Genomic DNA, 22,978 nt, shown 5'->3' with positions numbered 1-22,978 from the left:
CCACTCTATTCTCCAAAGGCTGTGAGCTGCCTTCACCAATCCAAACCACATCCTTTTTTAGAGCATACAACAGAGCCAGCTAGAAAAGGGGCAAGAAGAGCGATCGCCCAACCTCCTCCTGAACCATACAAGGTCACGTGCACTCAACATACCTGGCTGCCTTTGGCGCATGTTGGGCTCAGCCCAATACCAACCACAAAGCACCACAAAGTACCCACTAGTTTAAAGGGGCTTTCCACATTCTGTAAAGCCCCCTGTCCGCAGCCCCCCACAACCCCAGCCTAGGGTTGTGTGGAAGAGGCCCTTGTCCCCCTGAATATGGGAACAAGGTGGTTGACTTTTGGGGTGCCCAAGCCCTCCTGCCCCCAAGCATCCACCCCCAATAATCAATGATTAAGCACAAGATGTATGTGTGAAACGTGTCTACGTGACCATATGTTGGTGTATTTGGTGTTATCCTTGTGAACAATAAAAGGAAATCGGGAGTTCGGGATGTGCAGCCAATTCTTTCTTCATTCCAAGTTTCCCACGGAGGCGGGCTGGGGCTGGCACTCCACGAGACTTTCCTACTAGTCTCTCGTTATACACCTGGAGCAGTGGTTCTTTCTCTTGTATACTGGCTTGCTGTGTGTTTGGCTAGGGGTTTGTTAATGTGTGGGAGGAACACAATATTTTTTGAGTTTGGGGTGGTATTTTTCAAGTGGGGGTTCTAATTTAAGCCTTAACAGCTCCAAATGGCCTTGTATGTATTGGGGGACAGGCTATTTTTTGTTTTGGGTTAAAATCTTGCAGCTGCAATGTAGATTTGTAAGTTTTCTCTAAAGCCGTACATCTTTGAAGCAGCATTTTGGATACATGCTACAGATGCACCACTTTACAGGCAGAGTAAGCCCCCCCCCCCCCCAAGTTACTAGCTTTTAAGCAATTTAGCATTTTTAAAGGCACTCTTGTTTTGTTTTTGGGGTTGTCCAAATTGGTGACATTGATATATGTCCCTCAGGGTGAGACCTGGGCCCCCATAACCATTTTAAGGCCAATAACTAGAATATAAGCCAGCCAAGTGGGGCCTCGCAAAATTAACAAGTTAATTCCCATAGATTGTAATGGTATTTGTTGTAGAACTTTTGACCATGTTAGGCTCTTTATTTGCCCCCCTGGACTGGGGGGTGTTTGTCCCATCTGTAATTTTGTAGCATGCTGGATGATGTGCTTACTTTTGGACAGGGGGTTGCTTATTTTGTGATAGCAGCATTTGGGTTGTTCTGGGCATGCTCAGGGACTTTGTTTTTTTGCTGTGGCTTTTGGTGTGTGAAATGCATTTGTGTTGGTCTGGGCATGCTCAGGGACTTTATTTTGTTGCTTTTTGTGTGTGAACAGCACTTGGATTTTTCTGGGCATGCTCAGAGAGTCTGTTTTTTGGGTTAGTAATTTAAGGACATCCTTAACAGGTGTACCCATTTTGAAGTTCTGTTTCTACATTGGGATAACTTTTATTTTGTGTGTTTCATGGACTGTGCATGTGTTTTCAATTGCCTCACTAGCACACAAACCTATGATATATAAAGCTTGCAGACAGCATTCTTTACCTTGCCCTGAAAAGAGGCAAGATTGCTTGATGGTGTGTGTAGCATTTGGGTGTCCTTATAGAGTTTGTAACACGTGTATTTGCTCTTTGTATTTTGTTTCTTATGTTTTTGCAAAAGAGATGCGTTTTAGAGCAAGTATTTTTTTTTGGGGGGGGGGGGGATATTTTTCACTGAAATATTTTTGATGTGGTCAATCTGTGTTTATAGGTTGTTAGTTTCACTTTTGATTTAATTGTCTGTGCTGCATTATTTTGCGAAATCTTCCTCAAGCTTTTATGACTACTAAATGTTTAAATCCTTAAGAGACTGTCCGTTTGTGGGCGCATCCCTTTTAACTCCTGTTAATTTCAAATTAACATACATGTGTTTTTTGCTTTCCTTCCTCTTTTCCAAGTCCTGTTTTGTTGACCAATAAAATTTGTAGCACATTTGTATGTTTTATGTGTTTTGTTAAAGATCGAGATCTGAAAATATTAATTTATTGGGTTTAGAAAGACTTCTCTATTCTTTGTAATGTGTTGAAAGATTTGGGTAAAAAAAGAAAAAAAAAAACACATTTCAAAGATATATTAGAAGTGATAGGAATGAGATTAGCATCAAAAGGGTTAATTAACCGAGTACGCCTACTAATTACCTATTGAGACACATCCAATGAGATGAAATTAAATAGTTGTATTGGGCGTGCGCTATTATCAATGAGAAAACCGCAGTTACCCTAGCGCCAATTGCAGTTTACGTATGCAGGTATTTATTATCGTTATTTGCACTTCAATGTGCGCCAGTTCGCACGTTCAATTAATAACCTTTCCGGCGTACCAATTAATGTATGAACTAGTGCAGTGCCTTCTTCTTAGTAAATCACCCCCTATGTGTAATGATTTTGGGTAATGTTGGAGAAAGTGGTGTAGATTGCATTTTGGTAGTTTGATTTTCTGTTATTTTTTCAATCGGTGTTATTTATTCTATATAGTATTTTAATAGGATGGTATGGTTGATTACAGTTTAGCATTGATTTAGTTTTATGTGGTAATAATTGCTGTTATTGATAATTTTATTGTTGTTCCTTGTTTGTGATCTTTGTGTTTTCTTGTTGAATGTAATTGTACTTTAGTCATTTCCATTTGGGATTAATAAAATATTCTGAATCTGTATAAGAGTATGCAGAATTTTGAATTTTCTGAGGTCTGCATCTATGGTAGGATCTAAACTAACTCTAGACCTCCAGCGTTGTGTATAATCTGTTGCAACATATTGACCTCTACTGAATTCTGCAGTACAATGAGCAATTTTGTGGAGGTACCTTTAGCTACCTATCAAGATTTGGTGTGGGCCGACTGCTGTAATAAAATAAAATTCTGAAAAAAATGCTGTAATTATAAATAAACAAACACCACTATTACATTTTTTATTGTCTTTATTCATATTGTTATTTGAGCCCTAAATCATTTCATGTTCCACCTTACATTTGTATACCGAACTACTTAAATTAGTAAAATATCAAAGTGCATCGTTTATCGTTACGCTGTAAGCAACCTTCAGCAAATTATACAATAAATAATTGAAAAAAACAAAAAAAATAATGAACAGTACACATGTAGCTCTAAAAGCATTTCTACTTTAAAACCAGAAGACTTTTTACAAACACAGTAAATTTCCTACTCTCACAGTTTACAAGTACAATCAAAGCATGGGGACAAAATGAAAAGAATTGCATTTTAAAGGGTTAGCCCACCACAACTAAGATTTCAGTTTTTTTGTTAGAAGCTGGAGACGATTACTCTATAACAGTTGTCTATAGCTGATGGGATCACTATGATTTATGGAAACCTGCACTGCATAAAATAAGGGGCTGTGATCGCAATATTCCTTGTAAAAATACTCGATCTCTGGCTTTTATTTATTTTATATTATTGAGAATACAGAAAAATACAGAAAGTGTGTGAACACCCAGATTTCAATAGTAGGTGTATCAGGCAGGATCTATATAAATATATATATATATGGGACAACTCAGCAATGGAGTTCTCAAGAGAATAAGACACCAGGGGGGCGAATCAGCACCAGACTCTGCGAATAACTGAAATGTTGGTTTTTAGGTGGACTGACCCTTTCATGAACTAAAGTGCATTTCTAGAGTCACTATTCCTTGTAACCAATGCTAATGTGTATATTAATCAGGTTTAATTATAGATGCCGTTTTGAACACAATAAAGAGGCATCATAGTTTTTTTTCCGCAGCCATAATGTAAGAATGGCACATCATCAGCTTAAATTGGCCTTTACTAGTTATTTGACGGTAACGGTCATTTCCCCACTGTTACTATTGGTGGAAAAGTCAGGCAAAGCTATCAGCAAAGTGAAATTCTCAAAACCTACAGCGCTTTCAGTGAAATGAAATTTACAAATGCTGGTTACAAAAATAGAATGTTACCAGGCTTTTGATTAACAGCTTTTATTTGTATTATATTATTTAAATGAGATTTCTTCTATTAATCTACTTATTCCAACTCTATTCTCAGCTTAGGGATCCAAAAGTTGAGACATTCTTACATTGCCATAGACTTACCTAATCTACTGATATTTTTATTTTAAGATGCACACATTTATGTTGTTGGAAATGAAAAGGTATTCATTATATAGAGCACATTGATATCTATATATAAGAATATGGTACAATGGCAGAGCACTGATATACAATGAACCATGGAAACCATTCAGAGATGAACATTCATTAGACATTGTGCACAGGTGTCAAAATGTGTCCAGTGTATTAAACGGAATGGCTCAATATGTACGCATTCTTTGATTCTTGCAGTCCTATTCATTGGCATTACAAATGATAATGGTGCAGTTTACTCTATTCAAGGGAGTGTGGCTGACACAGGGGCCTATGTTGGGATTTTATGCAGGCACCAAGGGCGCTACACCGCCCATGAATGACACAATGGTTTTTAATAAGCCCTTTAGTGTTATTTAGACATGTACCTAACTGTTTTTGACTTGTGAATAACAGACAAAACTATCACAGGTCTAAATATATTGGGCTGTCTGGGATATATGAAGCAATACAGTATAGACACTAAAATTGAAAGGTATAGCCCTTACTAAAACTACTAACAAGACTGACTACTTTACAACAGTAATGTAAATCAACACTGTGTTCACTGTGAGTCTGTACAGAGCAAAGCAGATATGGCATATATTGTGGCACTTGTCTGGTGAACATTAGAAGAAATATATTTAAAGCGATACTAAACATACAATGTTTAACCACTTGCCGACCAGCCACCACAGTTGTACTGCGGCAGAATGGCACGGCTGGACGAAATGACGTTATGTAACGTCGCTTTGCCCTGTGGCCACTAGGGGCGTGCGCCCCCTGCTCGCCCACGGTGCCGATGTGAGTGCCCGGCGGTTGTGATAGCCACCGGGCTCCCGCGATCGCTCAGGGCACACCAAGAACCGGGATCTGTGTGTGTAAACACACAGTTTCCGGTTCTCTGAGGGGAGAAGAGACAGATCGTCTGTTCATACAGAGTATGAACAGAGATCTGTCATCTCCCCTACACAGTCCCCTCTCCCCTTCAGTTAGAACACACACTAGGGAACACAATTAACCCCTTGATCGCTCCCTAGTGTTAACCCCTTCCCTGCCAATGACATTTTTACAGTAATCAATGCATTTTTATAGCACTGATCGCTGTATAAATGCCAATGGTCCCAAAAATGTATCAAAATTGTCTGACGTGTCCGCCACAATGTCACAGTCCCAATAAAAATCACAGATCTCCACTAGTACTAGTGAAGAAAAAAAAATAATAACAATGCCAAAAAAATATCCCCTATTTTGTAGACGCTATAACTTTTGCACAAACCAATCAATATACGCTTATTGCGATTTTATTACCAAAAATATTTAGAAGAATACATATCGGCCTAAACTGAGGAAAAAAAATTTTTTTTTAGATATTTTTGGGGGATAGTTATTATAGCAAAAAGTAAAAAATATTGCGTTTTTTTCAAAATTGTCGTTCTTTTTTGTTTATAGTACAAAAAATAAAAACCGCAGAGGTGATCAAATACCATCAAAAGAAAGCTCTATTTGTGGGAAAAAAAGGACGTCGATTTTGTTTGGGTGCAACATCGCACTACCGCGCAATTGTCAGTTAAAGCGACGTAGTGCCAAATCGCAACAAGTGCTCTGGTCAGGAAGCGGGTAAAATCGTCCGGGGCTGAAGCGGTTAATTGGCAGTATCCCTTTATACTTATGTATAAAGATCATGCCACTCTATTTAATTTAATATATAAAATGAACCTGATTACCTTATTTAATAATTGCTGTTCAGTGATCACATGATGTTTTCCAGGTCATTCCTGTCCCGTCTGATGTATGCTCTATAGCAGCAGAGGACGTCTGGGCTATGAATCTGTGTCTGCACAGCGCTGATTGGTACTGTGCTGGTCACATGGCACAAAAAAGGCTTTCAAAACACAGTATCAAAATAAATAATTAATAGCAACAAAGGGTTTTAAAGCCTAACTTAAACAAATCTTTATTTGAAAGCAAATGTTTATTATTATTGTTTTGTTTTGTTTTTTTGTTTTTTTGCAATATTGCGGTGTAGGCAGAGTTTAAGTTGACTGACAATAGCTGTAAAGAAATTTGGAGGAGGTTCTGTCAATCACAGGTCCCTCCAGCCTGTGTCTATGGTTGTGTATGTGTTGGGACTAAAACAGCCCATACATGAGTCCATTTATTTCAACCAGTAGGTTGAAAGGGAAAAACATGATTCCCCAATTTACCGGTCAACATCTGTATAAACACCCTGCCTATACATGGATTGACAATCGGCTGGTAGCTGCTGAGGAAGTCGAATTTAGATCCATGTATGGCCCGCATTAACAGGTGAAGCCTCCCTCATTTAACATCTTATATCCTGCCCTAATAGTGCTTAGCAATAGGAGGACATGGAGGAGGAGGATGGAAGGGGACTGTCATTTACTACTTTGTATGCTCCCACATGTGTGACTCTATAGTCACGTGGGCTACACAGATAAGAAAAAGGAGGAAATGCACAGCTTAGAAGGGATCTGAAATTGGAGCATGCTGAGCAGATGCGGCAACGGCTGGTCTACAGAATCTCAGGCTGCAGTGGGGACACAGACAAGGGGGGAGGGACAGTGAACAGCAGGATCAACCAGGTTTCTTGCAAGCTACAGAAAACAAATGCTTTAGTGACAAAGTGAGTGTAAACACAATGTAATATAGCATGTAGTGAGATTTTAGAATTATTTGGGATTAATGACACTTTAATTAGTTAATGGCTGCATTTTTATTTTACAAATAAGTAATCCTACTCTTATGATTCAACAATGACAATTGTGAATTCTTGGTGGTCACATGATTAAAATACTACTCATATTATGTAACCGATAATCTGCAGCAGTTGGCCTCATTGATTTATTATTTCACATCCAAGCATAATATTACTTATTGGGTTTTTAACACAGTTTTTTTCTGTCATGGAATTGATTGGTTCCTAAAACCAATTTCTGCAACTGAATGAAATTTAGGAAGTGATCACAAATATATAATATATATATATATATATATATATATATATATATATATATATATATATATATATAGTGACATGGGTAAATGACAATTTGCAGTTTGTAATTTTTAAATTGGAAAAATTAACAGGAATTGCATGGCTTAAGTAGCTATGGCAAAAGAGGAAATAATTGCTCAGTAGATTGAGATTACCCTGGCAAAAACCTCCTATGCAAATAATATGCAGGAAATAAGGTATTTTTTAATAATAGCTAGACCTGACTATAGAATGAATGGGCCCTACGTATACCTAAAAATGCATTTAATTTATGCCGTGGCATGCATGTAAACAAAGTAAATTTACATAAAATTTACATCATAATAAGAATAATTCATATTTAGACTATAAAGTGATAATACATAGACAATCATCTCTGGCTAATGCAAGAGATCTAATAGTCTAGGTTTCAAGCTAATGTTAATGTACCAAATTATTATTTTAATGACATACATGCCATTTAAAATGTATACATGTATAGAATTGTTTGGCTCTGGACACCTTGTTTCCAAAAAAAAACCCCAAAAATTTACATATCCGGATACTTTTACAAAGTGCCACGAAAGTTAAGCTCCGGGCAAAAAAAAAAGTTTTCCCCTGCAGTGGGGCTGTGCCTGCACTGCACGGGTCAACTGCTCGTTTTGTTCAGGGAAGAGGAGAAAGCTGTATACTCCCCTGATCCTCCGCTCCACCGGCAAACTGCGCACCCCCACGATCCAGCTGTGGACTGTTCCTGACGTCCTTGTGTCCAGAGCAGGTCTATGGGCTTGATGACGTTAGGAACAGTCCACCACAGGGGAGGAGCAGGAGCCATAGGGACCGGTCTTGTGCGGGGAAGATCAGAAGATTAGGTAAGTATATCTCCGTTCCCCAATCCCCTAGGCAAAAATTGCCCATGCATTGCAGCAACAGCCCCACTGCACAAGAAAACGTTTTGTTTTTTTTTGCCCGGAGTTGGGTTTTAAGCATAGCTGATCTCCAAGATAAGTAAATATGGTCTAAATACAGGAGTGTGTATTCTTACTTGACTATTGGGGTGTTTGGTGATTTTTTTTCTTGATCTGTGCAGGAATTCAGAGTGAAACATTTCCTCTGTGCAGGATCTTCCTGTAATAAAGATCAGTCACTGCTGCTTCCAATCCTTTGCAGAGTGACTGGTCTTGTATCCCACCCCTTCCCCGCTTTAGGTTTCTGCATGCAGCTTTTAGTGGGTGGAACTGCTGGCTTGTTCTTATGGTTCTGCTCTCTGCACAGGCTGTGTGACACAACGGTGACGTCACTTTATTTACATAGTAATATCTGCATTTGCAAAGGCATGTGGTGCACACAAAATGGATTTATATCCTTTTTGGCTATTAAGGAACATATATAAATAAAAGATGTTGTGTCTGGAGTTCAGCTTTAAATTTGAAGAATGTTAAAGTGGCATATTGTAAGACAGGTAATACTGAAAAGTACTTTAAAGTGTATATAAGCTCTAACCATGAATTTCTACTATTTGATCTATTGTGGCCTGTTAATATACCACTGGAAGCATCTTGTTATCTATTTGATAAGTGCAAAAAGAAAAACAAAATGGTTGATTTTGTCAGAAATTTAGGGCTGTCCTGTCTGCACCTCCTGTGTTAGCTCAATACAATAGTTTAGCAAGTAACCCTGAGAGGGCTGCCACCATCCAGAACACAAAATGCTGTGCATTCTCAGACCACAACAGGACTTAGGATCTGAATAAGTTTCTGGCACATCAGCAGGTATTTTTCTGTGTTCGCAAGGTCTTTAAGGGCTCTTGCACACGGAGCATCCATTCAGATATGTTCAAAATAAGTCACAAAACATTTTCAACCTCAGATTATCGAGGGAACGGAGTTCTACTTTGTACCTGATGGGGGCAGCAGTACCAAGAAGATGACATGCACATTTAATGTACACACTATGGGTACAGTAGAACCGTGGCATGTTCAGTAGTAATAAAACAATGAACAACTGTGATGCCTGAAATTAAACTCAACCAGGTACTAACTTTTTAAGATCTCTCTATAAATACTGGGCCAAACTTGACAAATGCAGGCTTCCCAGCACATTAGTTTACTGATACATGCTGCATGGAATTCTTTGAGGAGTGAACTGAGCATACTTTCTTTCTTCAGCCCCCTTGGGAGCCCTCCTATAGGTGCTCCCAACAGTAAAGCCTATCCTGCTGTGGTAGCCATGATAAATATGCAGCCCACTTTCAGGGTATATGTAGGAACAGTTGTTTGTACTTGCTGTCAGTTCTTACCCTAGGCCGGGTTCACACTGCTGTGACTTCAAAGTGGCGCGACTTTCGCACGACTTTGAATCCGTCACCCCTGTGCGACTTCATCGCAACTTGCATACGACTTCTTTAACAAAAGTCAATGCAAGTCGTATTGAAGTCACACCAAAAGTAGTGCAGGAACTTTTTTCTAAGTCGGCGCAACTTGAGTCGCATGAATTTGAATGGTTCTATTGCCGTTCATGGGACACGACTTGTTATGCGACTTTGAACTTTTAAGTCACATGACAAGTTGCGGCAGTGTGAACCAGGGCTACCTGGCTATATATGTTGTAGTGAAGCACCAACTGCAACATTGTAGTAAAACAAGGCTACTGCTTAGTGGGACAGGGTGGCAGACAATCATGTACAGACCCTAAGCAAAGGTATGAAATGTCTTCTATATTTGTAATTTGTAATGCAGAGTAGCTCCACTAAACCTGCCAGTATATATCTACATGTTAGAAAAGAACAGTACAGTGTAGTTGTCCTTCCAGGCCTATCCTCAAATATTACTAAAGCTGGTCATATTTTAGTGCAATAGTGTGCCTATACAATTCATACACATTTTGACCAATCAGGTTGACACAAACTACATAGCTGGTATATTTTCTTCTTCTTTACAAACTGAGTGGCAATAATAGCAGTGCCCGTTTTTCACAACTCTTCACAGAATAACGCATTAAATAGGCTCCCACTGGAAACTGTGAAAAATCATATACTGCTAGTGTTAGCCGAGAGCATTTTAGAAGACTTAGTGTTAAAGCTGCACTTAAGGTAGATATAGAAGACACATATTAATGCCGCTCTGCATTCAACAATACATCATTCAATGTAGTTTTTCAAATGCAACCTAAGTACCCACATTTGGCTTGGTATTAGCCTCTGGCAATCCCCTATAATGAAGCACTCAGACTGGGAGTGGGTGGGGCTGAATTGGGAGCCAATCATGTGTGCTGCATGCAAATGTACAGGCAAGGAACATGCTAATAGGAATGAAGAGCAGAGTGAACAGAGGGATGACCTCATAAGTCTGCTGCTGCTCTTTCACTGTCCAGTCAGCAAGCTGGAAAAAAAAGGCAGGACACCACTGCATTTCTTAACTGTAAATGATCTAATTCACCTAGCTGTGCTGTGTGAGGGGGCTGTGAAAATCTCAGGACCGGATGGACAGAGATACAAATCCATTGGTAGGAAAACATTGCCCTTATATGTATATCACATACCTTACATGGTTGAATAAAGCTAGACAAAATTACAAACTGAATCCAGCCAGCTTGGGAATTTACTTTGTCTGCTGTTTTAGTGTATAGTGTGCAACAGCCATGTTTATAACTCATAATAGGTAAGGCCTGAAAACTAATTTTAACTAGCACTATCGTTGGATTACCTTGAATAAGATGTTTACTTATGTGTATTTTTCTTACACATATTTCAACCAAAGGGATAATGGCACTTTTCCTGAACTTACTTCCAAACATCTCTTGGCCTGTCTAAATGATTAACATGCAAAGAAAAATTGCAAGTTCATTTGGCAGATACAATCGAATTGCACTCTTATATGGCTATTCAGAGAGTAGAAGTTTGGTATAGGTGACAAGTGATATTAGAAACAAGAATTCTGCATTGTAAAATGGAGCAGCCTTGTACAGGAGAGCACAACAACTGTCCGCCTCTCCATACTTATCTTTACCGCCCATGGCTAGAACTATTATAGCATTCACAAACATTCTTACAGTCTAAGAGATCTGTGTTGTAAACTCTGGTTATGCAACCAGTGAAACTTTTTTAAGTTAAGTTTTATTCCTTCAAAATGTAAGAACACTGTCTCTTACCTACCTTACATAAATAACGCAATGCAGCCCCATGCAACACCTTCAGGGGACAGTGGGGAAAACTATTAGTGAGACGGCTGAAGACATCTGCAAAAGTTTACATAGACCTAAAGTGACTAAAGGGAACAATACTTAAAGCTTACGATTTACACATTTTCCCTACTTATTCTTGCTGCATGATTAATGCTTGTATTTATGTGTTCCTATGAGGCCTCCCCGTCTTCACAATCTGTAGTAAAAGGAGTGGAAACGTTGGTAGGTTAATGGCCACCCAGTAGGCTGGAGAGGAATCCTGAAGGCTTTTTGCTCTCAGATTCCTGGCTTGATGAGTGCCCCACTTCCTCTTCTATTTCCTCCAGTTCTGACTGGTCCAAAAGTTCAAAGTCATCAGCTTCCTCAGTGTCAGTATCCTCAATGGAAGTGGGAGCAGGAGTTTGTGAGGAGAGAAAGACGGACTGTAACTGGTCAGTGATGGCTGCTGAAACAGCTGCTGTGATGACCTCACTAGCCACACCGCTTACTAAATGATATGGCTGCTCACTGCCCAAAAGCAATGACAACGGTGTTACTGAGCTTTTTTCAGCTTGTGCTTTTTGACTATCTTTGTGTCTGCTCTTTGGAATGACAGGTAGACCTATGCTAGAGTCTTCATCATTGGACTGGGAGCCATTCTCAAGAGAAGGGAATTCGGCCAGGCCACTGGTGAAACCTTCCTCCTGGTCACTTGGCCGATCCAGATCTGTGTTTAGAAAACAAAAAAGATCATTCAAGCGGTGGAACTAAAATGCATTTTACAAGCAAAAACTACAGTTTAAAGCCTGGTACACACTATTTGTTTTTTTTTTTTCCCTCAACCCAGCGGGCTGAACCAAAAAAAAAAAAACAACTTAAGAGCTCGGGAGGAGCCACTGTACTAACAATCCGATGTTAGAATGCCCCCCCCCCCCCCCCCCACACCAGAACACCCCGATCAGTGGCCGATGCTTGAGAGCGCTGATCAGATGTTGATCGGCAGACATTTTTCGGTCACGCTGCCGTACACACAGGCCGAATGTTGGCTGGTTTCTAGTGAACTGGCCGATGCAGCCCAATATTCGGCCCGTGTGTTCTAGGCTTAGATAAATCCTGGATCAAACTTTAGTTTAACTGCTTCAAGACCACCCACCACTTATTTACTGCGGCAGGGCGGCTCTATTGCCCACAATATCTATTACCTGTATGTTGTTTCATGCAATAGATACTGTGGGCATGCTGCATGGAGGGGGAGCCAATGCGGCCACCCGCGATCACTTCACAGAGAGGCAGAATGGGGATCTGCCTATGTAAACAAGGCAGATCCCCATTATGACAGGGGAGAACATGGAGTTTGTCTGTACCTAGTAATCAGGAACAGTGATCTCTGTGTTCTTCCTGTCAGCACTTCCCCCACACAGTAAGAAAGCACAAGGGAACACATTTAACCCTTTGATCACCCCTGATGTTAACCCCTTCCCTGCCAGTGTCATTTATACAGTGCATTTATTAGTGCATTTGTTTTAGCACTGATCACTGTATTGGTGTCACTGGTCCCCATAAAGTGTCACTTAGGGTCAGATTTGTCCGCTGCAATGTCGCAGTCCTGCTAAAAATCGCTGTTTGCCGACATTACCAGTAAAAGCAATAATAAAAAAAAAAAAAGTCCATAAATCTAACCCATAGTTTGTAGATGCTTTAATTTTTGTGCAAACCAATCAATATATGCTTATTGGGATTTTTTTTTACCAAAAATATGTAGAATAATACATATTGGCTTAAATTGAAGAATATTGTTTTTTTATATATTTTTTGGATATGTGTTATAGCAAAAAGTAAAAAATATTTTTTTTTCAAAATTGTCAGTCTTTTTTTGTTTATAGCGCAAAAATAAAAACCGCAGAGGTGATCAAATACCACCAAAAAAAAGCTCTATTTGTGGAAAAAAAAAAGGACATCAATTTTATTTGGGTACAGCGTTGCATGACCATGCAATTCTCAGTTAAAATAACGCAGTGTCCTATAGCAAAAATAGCCTGGTCATTAAGGGGGTAAATCCTTTCCGGGGCTGAAGTGGTTAAACAAAGGCTGCATTCGCTGGTATTAGCATTCGTTTTTAGGCTTTTTTTTTACCTTCATTTTCACCTGGTCATCTGGCCAGTAACACATTTCATGTCTTAGGGTGTCTCCACTCTGGATAGAAGAGCCACCTTTGGACAGCAGCCTTATTAATCTGGAGATAGGGTAATGTTGTATGGACTAGCAAACTTAGATGGACTTGACTAACAAGTTAAAGCTAAACTCCAGCTTGCACTTTTTAGGCAGTTGCAGCAATAGTCTTTTCTTCTTTGGAGATAAGAGTTTCACACAAAAGCTAATGATTAAGATAAATGAAAGGGCCACCTCCTCTATTTATAGACTTTGTTTCATTCCCTATAGTATGGCTTCTATGAATGGAGAAGGTGGGTGGAAAACATGGACATAGCTTTCCTGATAAGTGCCTGTCACAGGTACCTCAGCTGTATTAACCCCTATTGCACTAGAAGAATACAGCGGAGGGGGTGGGGGGGATCAAAGGAGGAAGAATTCCAGTAATCCCACAGCCAGCACAAGAGACACATCAAATTGACTTTGATGTCCAAGCCCCACATTGTCAGTAGCTTATGTAATCAACAATAAACACCGCTTGACAAATCTTCATAATCTAACACTTCCAGGAGTGTCAGACCCATGGTCCTCAGCTGCACTCAGTGGTTCCTCCCATCAGCTCTTAGGTCACTCAGTAGTGATGCAGGGGTTGGAGGAAGGAACCCAATACAATCCATGAATTGAAAAGGTACAGATTGCGGATATGTTTTATCAATATTTTACAAAAAATAAGTTCAAATAAGCACCGTATGAGACACAAAAGACTATGTCCAGTTATTATGCAACCAAATATGGTAATTAAAATCACAAGTGCTACGATACCAGATACTGCTTACTACATACAGGGGGAGATTTACTAAAACTGAAACACTTACACTCGGGTGCAGCTGTACATGGTAGCCAATCAGCTCCTAACTGCAGAGCTGCACCAGATTTTGCACTTTCCAGTTTTAATAAATCCCCTCCAATATGGTCTCTGTCCTTGGTTTGCTGCAAGTATATTGTAGAGTTGCACGATTCTGGATAAAATGAGAATCACGATTTTTTGGTTTAGAATAAAGATCACGATTCTCGGCGTAACATCATTCTTCACATTATACAAATAAATTGGCCTAACTTTACAGTTTAGTTTTTTTTTAATTCATTGAAGTGTATTTTTTCCCCAAAAATTGCTTTTGAAAGACCGCTACGTAAATACAGTGTGCCATAAAATATTGTAACGACTGCCATTTTATTCTCTAGGGTCTCTGCTAATATATATATATCCACACACATATATACAGTGGGGACGGAAAGTATTCAAACCCCCTTAAATTTTTCACTCTTTGTTATATTGCAGCCATTTGCTAAAATCATTTAAGTTCTTTTTTTCCCCATTAATGTACACACAGCACCCCATATTGACAGAAAAACACAGAATTGTTGACATTTTTGCAGATTTATTACAAAAGAAAAACTGAACACATGGTCAGACCCTTTGCTGTGACACTCATATTTAACTCAGGTGCTGTCCATTTCTTTTGATCATCCTTGAGATGGTTCTACACCTTCATTTTAGTCCAGCTGTGTTTGATTATACTGATTGGACTTGATTAGGAAAGCCACACACCTGTCTATATAAGACCTTACAGCTCACAGTGCATGTCAGAGCAAATGAGAATCATGAGGTCAAAAGGAACTGCCTGAAGAGCTCAGAGACAGAATTGTGGCAAGGCACAGATCTGGCCAAGATTACAAAAAAAATTCTGCTGCACTTAAGGTTCCTAAGAGCACAGTGGCCTCCATAATCCTTAAATGGAAGACGTTTGGGATGACCAGAACCCTTCTTAGAGCTGGCCGTCCGGCCAAACTGAGCTATCGGGGGAGAAGAGCCTTGCTGAGAGAGGTAAAGAAGAACCCAAAGATCACTGTGGCTGAGCTCCAGAGATGCAGTCGGGAGATGGGATAAAGTTGTAGAAAGTCAACCATCACTGCAGCCCTCCACCAGTCGGGGCTTTATGGCAGAGTGGCCCGACGGAAGCCTCTCCTCAGTGCAAGACACATGAAAGCCCGAATGGAGTTTGCTAAAAAACACCTGAAGAACTCCAAGATGGTGAGAAATAAGATTCTCTGGTCTGAGGAGACCAAGATAGAACTTTTTGGCCTGAATTCTTAGCAGTATGTGTGGAGAAAACCAGGCACTGCTCATCACCTGTCCAATACAGTCCCAACAGTGAAGCATGGTGGTGGCAGCATCATGCTGTGGGGGGTGTTTTTCAGCTGCAGGGACAGGACGACTGGTTGCAATCGAGGGAAAGATGAATGCGGCCAAGTACAGGGATATCCTGGACGAAAACCTTCTCCAGAGTGCTCAGGACCTCAGACTGGGCCGAAGGTTTACCTTCCAACAAGACAATGACCCTAAGAACACAGCTAAGATAACGAAGGAGTGGCTTCACAACAACTCCGTGACTGTTCTTGAATGGCCCAGCCAGAGCCCTGACTTAAACCCAATTGAGCATCTCTGGAGAGACCTAAAAATGGCTGTCCACCAACGTTTACCATCCAACCTGACAGAACTGAAGAGGATCTGCAAGGAGGAGTGGCAGAGGATCCCCAAATCCAGGTGTGAAAAACTTGTTGCATCTTTCCCAAAAAGACTCATGGCTGTATTAGATCAAAAGGGTGCTTCTACTAAATACTGAGCAAAGGGTCTGAATACTTAGGACCATGTGATATTTCAGTTTTTCTTTTGTAATAAATCTGCAAAAATGTAAATTCTGTGTTTTTCTGTCAATATGGGGTGCTGTGTGTACATTAATGAGGATAAAAAATGAACTTAAATGATTTTAGCAAATGGCTGCAATATAACAAAGAGTGAAAAATGAATACTTTCCATCCCCACTGTATATATATAATGTTTGGGGGTTCCAAGTGATTTTCTAGCAAAAAATACTGATTTTAACTTGTACGCAACAAGTGTCAGAAAAAGGCTTAGTCTTCTTTAAGTGGTTAAACTGCCCTCATTTGCAGAAAATTAAATTAAATTAAATTAAATTAAATTAAAATTAAAAGAACTAAATTAAACAGTTTCTTTTTATCTCTCAACGCTGAGCAATGCTGTGATAGCTTTGCCGGCTGCCTTTTTTTTTTTTTTTTCTTTGACAGCTCTGAGCAGAGAATGATTCTGCACTTGTTACATGAATTGTGGAAATGCCGGATTGAGATCGTGAGGGGGGGTTGAATCGAGATTGCAAATTTTTAACAATTAATCGTGGAGCTCTAGTATATTGCAACAGTGATAGAGCCATACCATCAGATGTATCAGTCTGTGGAGTGTAGCCTTCTGAGAGGTTAAAGGTTCCATTTTCTGTCCAAGACAACTCTGATGGTTCTGTGTCAGAAATTGACAGCTCCTTGACCAACGTTCCTGGAGTGATCTACATGAAAAGACAGACAACAATAGGGTTATCTAAGGTTTCAGCCTGTCGCATTTACTGACATTATCATAGTACTCTGAGCATTTTTCCTCACTGATTCATAAGAAATAGTTACCCATTAGGGAAAACAGAGCTGTGTACACAAAGGATACATGCCTAAAAGGCCTTTAATCTTGTTTTAAAATTGTTGTTTTTAAATTGCAATTTGCCTTGTTTACAATTAGGTGTCAGTTCACATGTAAAAAGTACAGCATGCGTATTACAACACTGTACACCACAACGTGCCACATTATTGAATAGAACTGAATGAAATAAGAAAAAAAAAAGTTTACAGTGTGATGCAGTGTTTTCTGCACCTTTGTGCCACTCCCTTCATAGCGCACACCAGCAGCTGCTTTCTAATGCAGCCCTGAAAAGTAGCCTGTATTACTTCTTGTTGACCAGCTTAAATAGTCCTGTTTGGCCCCATTTCTGAGTTTAATGATACCCAGCCTCATTCCGCTATTTCCTCTTTGCCATGGGTGTCAGGGACACGCCTACTGTAGTTCCCTGGACTATGCAAAGGAACATCACCACAGTTTATTCATCAATGTGTATTTATTTTGGTACGGGGTGAGTGCTTAAAGCTAAAGTTTAACCTGAAAAAAAAAAAAAAATTATATATATATATATATATATATACATATATACACACACACACACACACACACACACACACACACACACACACACGGCTCAAAATTTCAGTCCTGAGCTACTAGCCAGGCCTTAAGAGTTACTCACCACCAGTTGTCCCACCCAACCCCTACCCTGCCCCACCCCTAATTCCGCCCCTAAACACTCCCTTGTAAATTCTCTCATGAAATGACACTGTTAACCACTTCCCAACTGGCGCACGCCGATGTACGTTGGTAGAATGGCACGGCTGGGCAAATGGGCGTACCTGTAAGTCCCATTTGAATTCCCCGCTGTGCCATTGCGTGCGTGCCGGCCAGGAGCTCCGTGAGTTGGGTCACGGGTCCCATGGACTCAGTCGCCGCGGGGATACCCGCGATCGCCTCACGGAGAGGACGAACGGGGAGATGCTGATGTAAACAAGCATCTCCCCGTTCTGCCTAGTGACAGTCTCACTGATCTCTGCTCCCTGTCATCGGGAGCAGAGATCAGTGATGTGTCACAGCTAGCCCATCCCCCCTACAGTTAAAAAACACTCCCTAGTACTGACTTAACCCCTCCCCGCCCCCTAGTGGTTAACCCCTTCACTGCCAGTGTCATTTACATAGGAATCAGTGCATTTTTATAGCACTGATTGCTGTATAAATGACAATGGTCCCAAAAATGTGTCAAAAATGTCCGATGTGTCCGCCATAATGTCGCAGTCACAATAAAAATCGCTGATCGCCGCCATTACTAGTAAAAAAAAAAAAAATTAATAAAAATGCCATAAAACTATCCCCTATTTTGTAAACGCTATAACTTTTGCGCAAACCAATCAATAATTGCTTATTGCGATTTTTTTTTTTACCAAAAATATGTAGAATACGTATCGGCCTAAACTGAGGAAAAAATATTTTTTTAAATTATTTTTTGGTGATATTTATAGCAAAAAGCAAAAAATAATGCGTTCTTTTCAAAACTGTCGCTATTTTTTTGTTTATAGCGCAAAAAATAAAAATCGCAGAGGTAATCAAATACCACCAAAAGAAAGCTATATTTGTGGGAAAAAAAGGACGTCAATTTTGTTTGGGAGACATGTCGCATGACCGCGCAATTGTCAGTTAAAGTGCCGAATCGCAAAAAGTGCTCTGGTCAGGAAGGGGGTAAATTCTTCCGGGGCTGAAGCGGTTAAACGTTTTATGCAGAATTAAGTTACACAAATAATTATTAACAACTTTAACAATAGTAACATAAAGCATCAGACTCCAAAGTTCCCCTTTACATCACAGTCCACAAAGTTGTCCCTTACTTCAGAGTCTGCAATATTCCCCCTAACATTAAGGTCTGCAGCATTTCCCTTTACACCAGAGTTCCCACTTACATTAGAGCCTGCTCTCTGCAGTATTGAACTTTACATCAGAGTTTCCCCTTATGCCCAAATCCTTTCCAGTCCTTTAGTTGTGGGTAGATGTGCCAACTGACATCTACCCAGCACCAGAGGGGCAGGAGACTGTCCAGAGCGGGACTGAAGATCAACTTTAAAGTATATTGTACAATGTATGGCTATCTTACAGTAGATTGTACAATCTGATTGGATAGCGTACGGCCATCTGCAATCAGATTGGACAGCGTACGGCCATCTGCAATTAGTTTGGACAGTGTTTGGCCACCTGCTCTCTCTCCTCCTGTCAGCATGCAGCCTGGTATTGTTCTGCAGATGTGGAACTACAAGTCCCAGCACTCTACAGGCAGGTAGGGGGTAGAAGCACAGCTCCCGCAGACACTCTTATTGGATATTATTGGTGAATTACAAATTCCCAGCATGCCTTGGCACTGCTCCACATGCAGGGCCCTCTGGGACTTCCCAGCCGGTCTTACCCTCTGGTGGGAAGGACAGCTGTACCACCTCCGCCCAGTCTATGCTCCCCGCCTCCGCTGTACTCTGTCTCCTCTGGGCACACTGGCTGGCACACTGTCCAGGGCTCTGAGGTGGCAGCCGGCGCTCATGTTATACCTACGCACTTGGGCCCCCGTGTTCCCATGTCCCCAGTCCGGCCCGGCTGCCCCTGCTGTAGCCTGTAGTTAATAACAGGCGCCACCGCCATGACATCACCATCCATAAGCCCGGCTGCCGCGACCCGTCTGAGCCCGGGCTGGACTCGGAACTGCGCCTGCGCAGTTCCAAAGCCTGCCCGCGGCCATATTTTTTACAGGCAGCAGTTGTCTGCAACAGACGTTTGGCAACCTTGCTCCATGCTCGCCCTCAATTTAAATCTACTCACCAAATGTGAGCAGGTGAGTGGAAATTTTGAGGGCTGTGTGTGTATATATATATATATATATATATATATATATATATATATATATATCCCTACAACCCTACAGTCACATCATTTAGTACTATAAATCTTCACTGCAGGGATGACTGTTTTAAGGTGAACATATGATATGTAAAGCCTGAATTTTCATCACACCGAATAATTCTAGTCACACACTACTGAACTCTGTATACTACCATAAATACGACTGATCCCTGGACACTGCTCTACATACAACTGACCCCTGGACACTGCTCTACATACCACTCAGAACTTAATCCAGCCAGTCGGGCCAGACAGTCAGACAGAAAACTAGTTGAGCAAGTCAGCCTGCATTAACGGTTTTTCTGCCCTCATGATGATCTTCTGCATCAGACTTGGGGTGACCAATTACTCGCCAGACATTAAACAATTGTGAATAATAATGTCAAAGAAATTCTGTGAACAAACAGTATGTGCAATAAACAATTAGTGACTTATACATCCATCCAAGTGCAATCAGAAAAATATTAGCTGTGTCCATAACTAAATATTAAATGAACTCCTTGAAACAAATATGTATCTGCTCTTCATTGAAATCTCGCACACCAATGATATGAAGTTGAAAATGTGTCCCCAATTGACTGGTAAGTGAAGTAAAGTTCCCTACTGACCAAAAGATGTTGACCCTCATTATTGTACGATAAGATAGGTCAGACGAGCTTAAACGGTCTCCGTGAGCAAGGAATCCCCAGGACAGGCTCTGATCAAAGTTTCCTTGCTGCGGTCAGTAATCGAAGGGTTGACCCCGTAGCAATCAAAAAGAAAAACGGGCTCCTCATATTGTTTTTCTCTTTATTTAAAACTTTTTATCAATTACAAATGCTGAACAGGAATGAATCCTCATTGTAACAAGCATTAAGACATCAGGTAAAACTCACAAAGGCAAAAAGAGGCTCGGGTATAATGCTGCGTATCACCTAGAGTCTTACACACCGCACCTGCATCCTAACTTAATGATAGGCAGCTTATACCTGATCCTCTTTTAGCCTTTGTGAGTGTTACCTGACGCCTCAATGCTTGTTACAATGAGGATTTATTCCTGTTTGGCATATGTAATTGATAAAAAGTTTTAAATAAAGAGGAAAAAACTTTTTTACGCTATGAGGAGCCCGTTTTCTTTTTGATTGCTAGGAGGTTAACCCTTGGATTACAGACCGCAGCAAGGAAACTTTGATCGGAGAATGTCCTGGGGATTCCTTGGTCACAGAGACTGCTTAAGCTCATCTGACCTCTCTTATCGTACGATAATGAGGGTCAACATCTTTTGGTGAGTAGGGAACTTTACTTCACTTATCAATCAATTGGGGACACATTTTCAACTTCATAGCATCAGTGTGTGGGATTTCAATGAAGAGCACATACACATTCGTTTCAAGGAGTTCATTTAATATTGGATGTATAAGTCACTAATTGTTTATTGAACGTGCTGTTTGTTCACAGGATTTCTTTGACATTATTATTTTGTCAAGGCGTGAGTGTTTATTTTTTCACTTATAAAACAATTGTGCATGAAAGTGAATGCCAAGTTTCTCACTGAAGCAAACTTAAGGTGGATTAAGCTTATATTTTTACAGTGATTTTTTTTTTTTTATTATATTTTTCTGTTTTCTTTATGTCGTCCTTTTATAAGGACCTTGCTAGTTAAATTCTTAAAAATGAAAAAAAAAAAGCTGCACCCCGACGGTGATATTTGATCTCTTCCATGTTGTTAGGGTAGATCTCCACCTCTCAAAGGTCACCTACCTCTGCCCTACTGTATGCAAAATTTATAAAAATGTCTTTAGATATAGCTACATGTCAATAATAATCATACAAGCAACTGCCAAATTGAAACATTTATTCTAAACATGTTATTTACCTGAGGATATAATGCAGACAAATCTACTTCACTGTTTTCTTCTGGAAACTTTTCAAGTTTTTCTGTAGGAAAAAAAAGAAATATTTGGTTATTATCTGCATATGGTTAGCATTGTCTACATTATTCCAATCACATTTGCAGGAAATTAATTGTTGCATGCAAACACCATAAGGGAGAAGACTGCATTGGATGAGTATGTGCTTCTGGTTTAGCAAAGGCTATTGCGCATTTTATGCTGCAAAAACATCTAATCTTCATATATTCTTTATTTCACCAGCATGCATATGCAGAAACTGTAGATGTACTTTCAATGTGACATTTCTGTCATCTCAGCTTTTATACTCCAAGCTTACTAAAACATTTGGAAAAGGCAGCTCCAAAAGATTAAACTGACCATTTACATTTTCATGTACATCATAACAGATAAAACTAAATACACTCTGCATAGATGCATCTTTAATTTGAATGAGTTTCTTTGACCAAAATGCTAAGATATACTACTTCACACTAAAGGACTCACTTATATTGCTACTCCCCTTCCTGCTATAAACACTGTGGCCTGCATTTTTCAGTCCATTCATAAAATGAAGCTCATGGTGTGGAACGTGCTATGCCCTACTTTGTTTTTCTGTTTAAAGTGGAATTCCAGGCTATACCTAACTAGTGCTAAAAAGGCCCCCTCCCCTTCTTAACACCTATGTGGACTCAGCTATGTAATAAAGATGTAAGCTGCATTTTCTAATGATAAGAGGGAGTGCCCACAACGGATGGGCCACAGCAGGCTACGGGTGACGTAACCACTCCCTGGCATTACCAGCCATTGTTGGGCACGCTCTCCTCTCCCCCTGCAGCCACTGCTGACTGACACAGGGGAGATCATATAACCAGACCAGAGCGGCCTGAAAATAGATAAGTATATACATCTTTCTTACACAAGTTAGTCAGCATAGGTGTAAAGAGGGGGGAGGGGGAGCAATTTTAGGATTATTTATAACCTGGAATTCTACTTTATCACAGTGGAAAGAACTCTATGATTGAAACAAACTTTGAAATCACATGTCTGTGCTCTCCTTTTGCCTTTGTTTTCTCATTCATCTTAATATGCTGCACTGGCTTTGGGGTGCCAAAGCAAGTATAACACTAAGCACATTTGTAGAGCACATTTCTATGGTTTAAAAAATGTGCAGTGCAGTCC

General features: G+C 40.2%; 1 protein-coding gene across 2 annotated transcripts in view; it reads right to left on the bottom strand.

Moving 5' to 3' along the window:
- Positions 1-2,982: 2,982 nt before the first annotated feature.
- RETREG1 (reticulophagy regulator 1) overlaps positions 2,983-22,978 on the bottom strand; it is a 214,171-nt gene continuing 194,175 nt past the window's right edge. For both annotated transcript variants that reach the window (XM_073630852.1, XM_073630853.1), the window contains 3 exons: positions 21,784-21,845; positions 16,782-16,908; positions 2,983-12,068 (listed from right to left, as the gene is read on the bottom strand). In XM_073630852.1, coding sequence (XP_073486953.1) covers positions 11,590-12,068; positions 16,782-16,908; positions 21,784-21,845 — 668 coding nt within the window. In that variant the 3' untranslated portion in view covers positions 2,983-11,589. The remainder of the gene's footprint in view (positions 12,069-16,781; positions 16,909-21,783; positions 21,846-22,978) is intronic.

This window comes from Aquarana catesbeiana, linkage group LG05 (genome assembly GCF_042186555.1).
Source record: "Aquarana catesbeiana isolate 2022-GZ linkage group LG05, ASM4218655v1, whole genome shotgun sequence".
NCBI lineage: Eukaryota > Metazoa > Chordata > Amphibia > Anura > Ranidae > Aquarana > Aquarana catesbeiana.
This window is presented reverse-complemented; position numbering and strand designations above follow the sequence as displayed.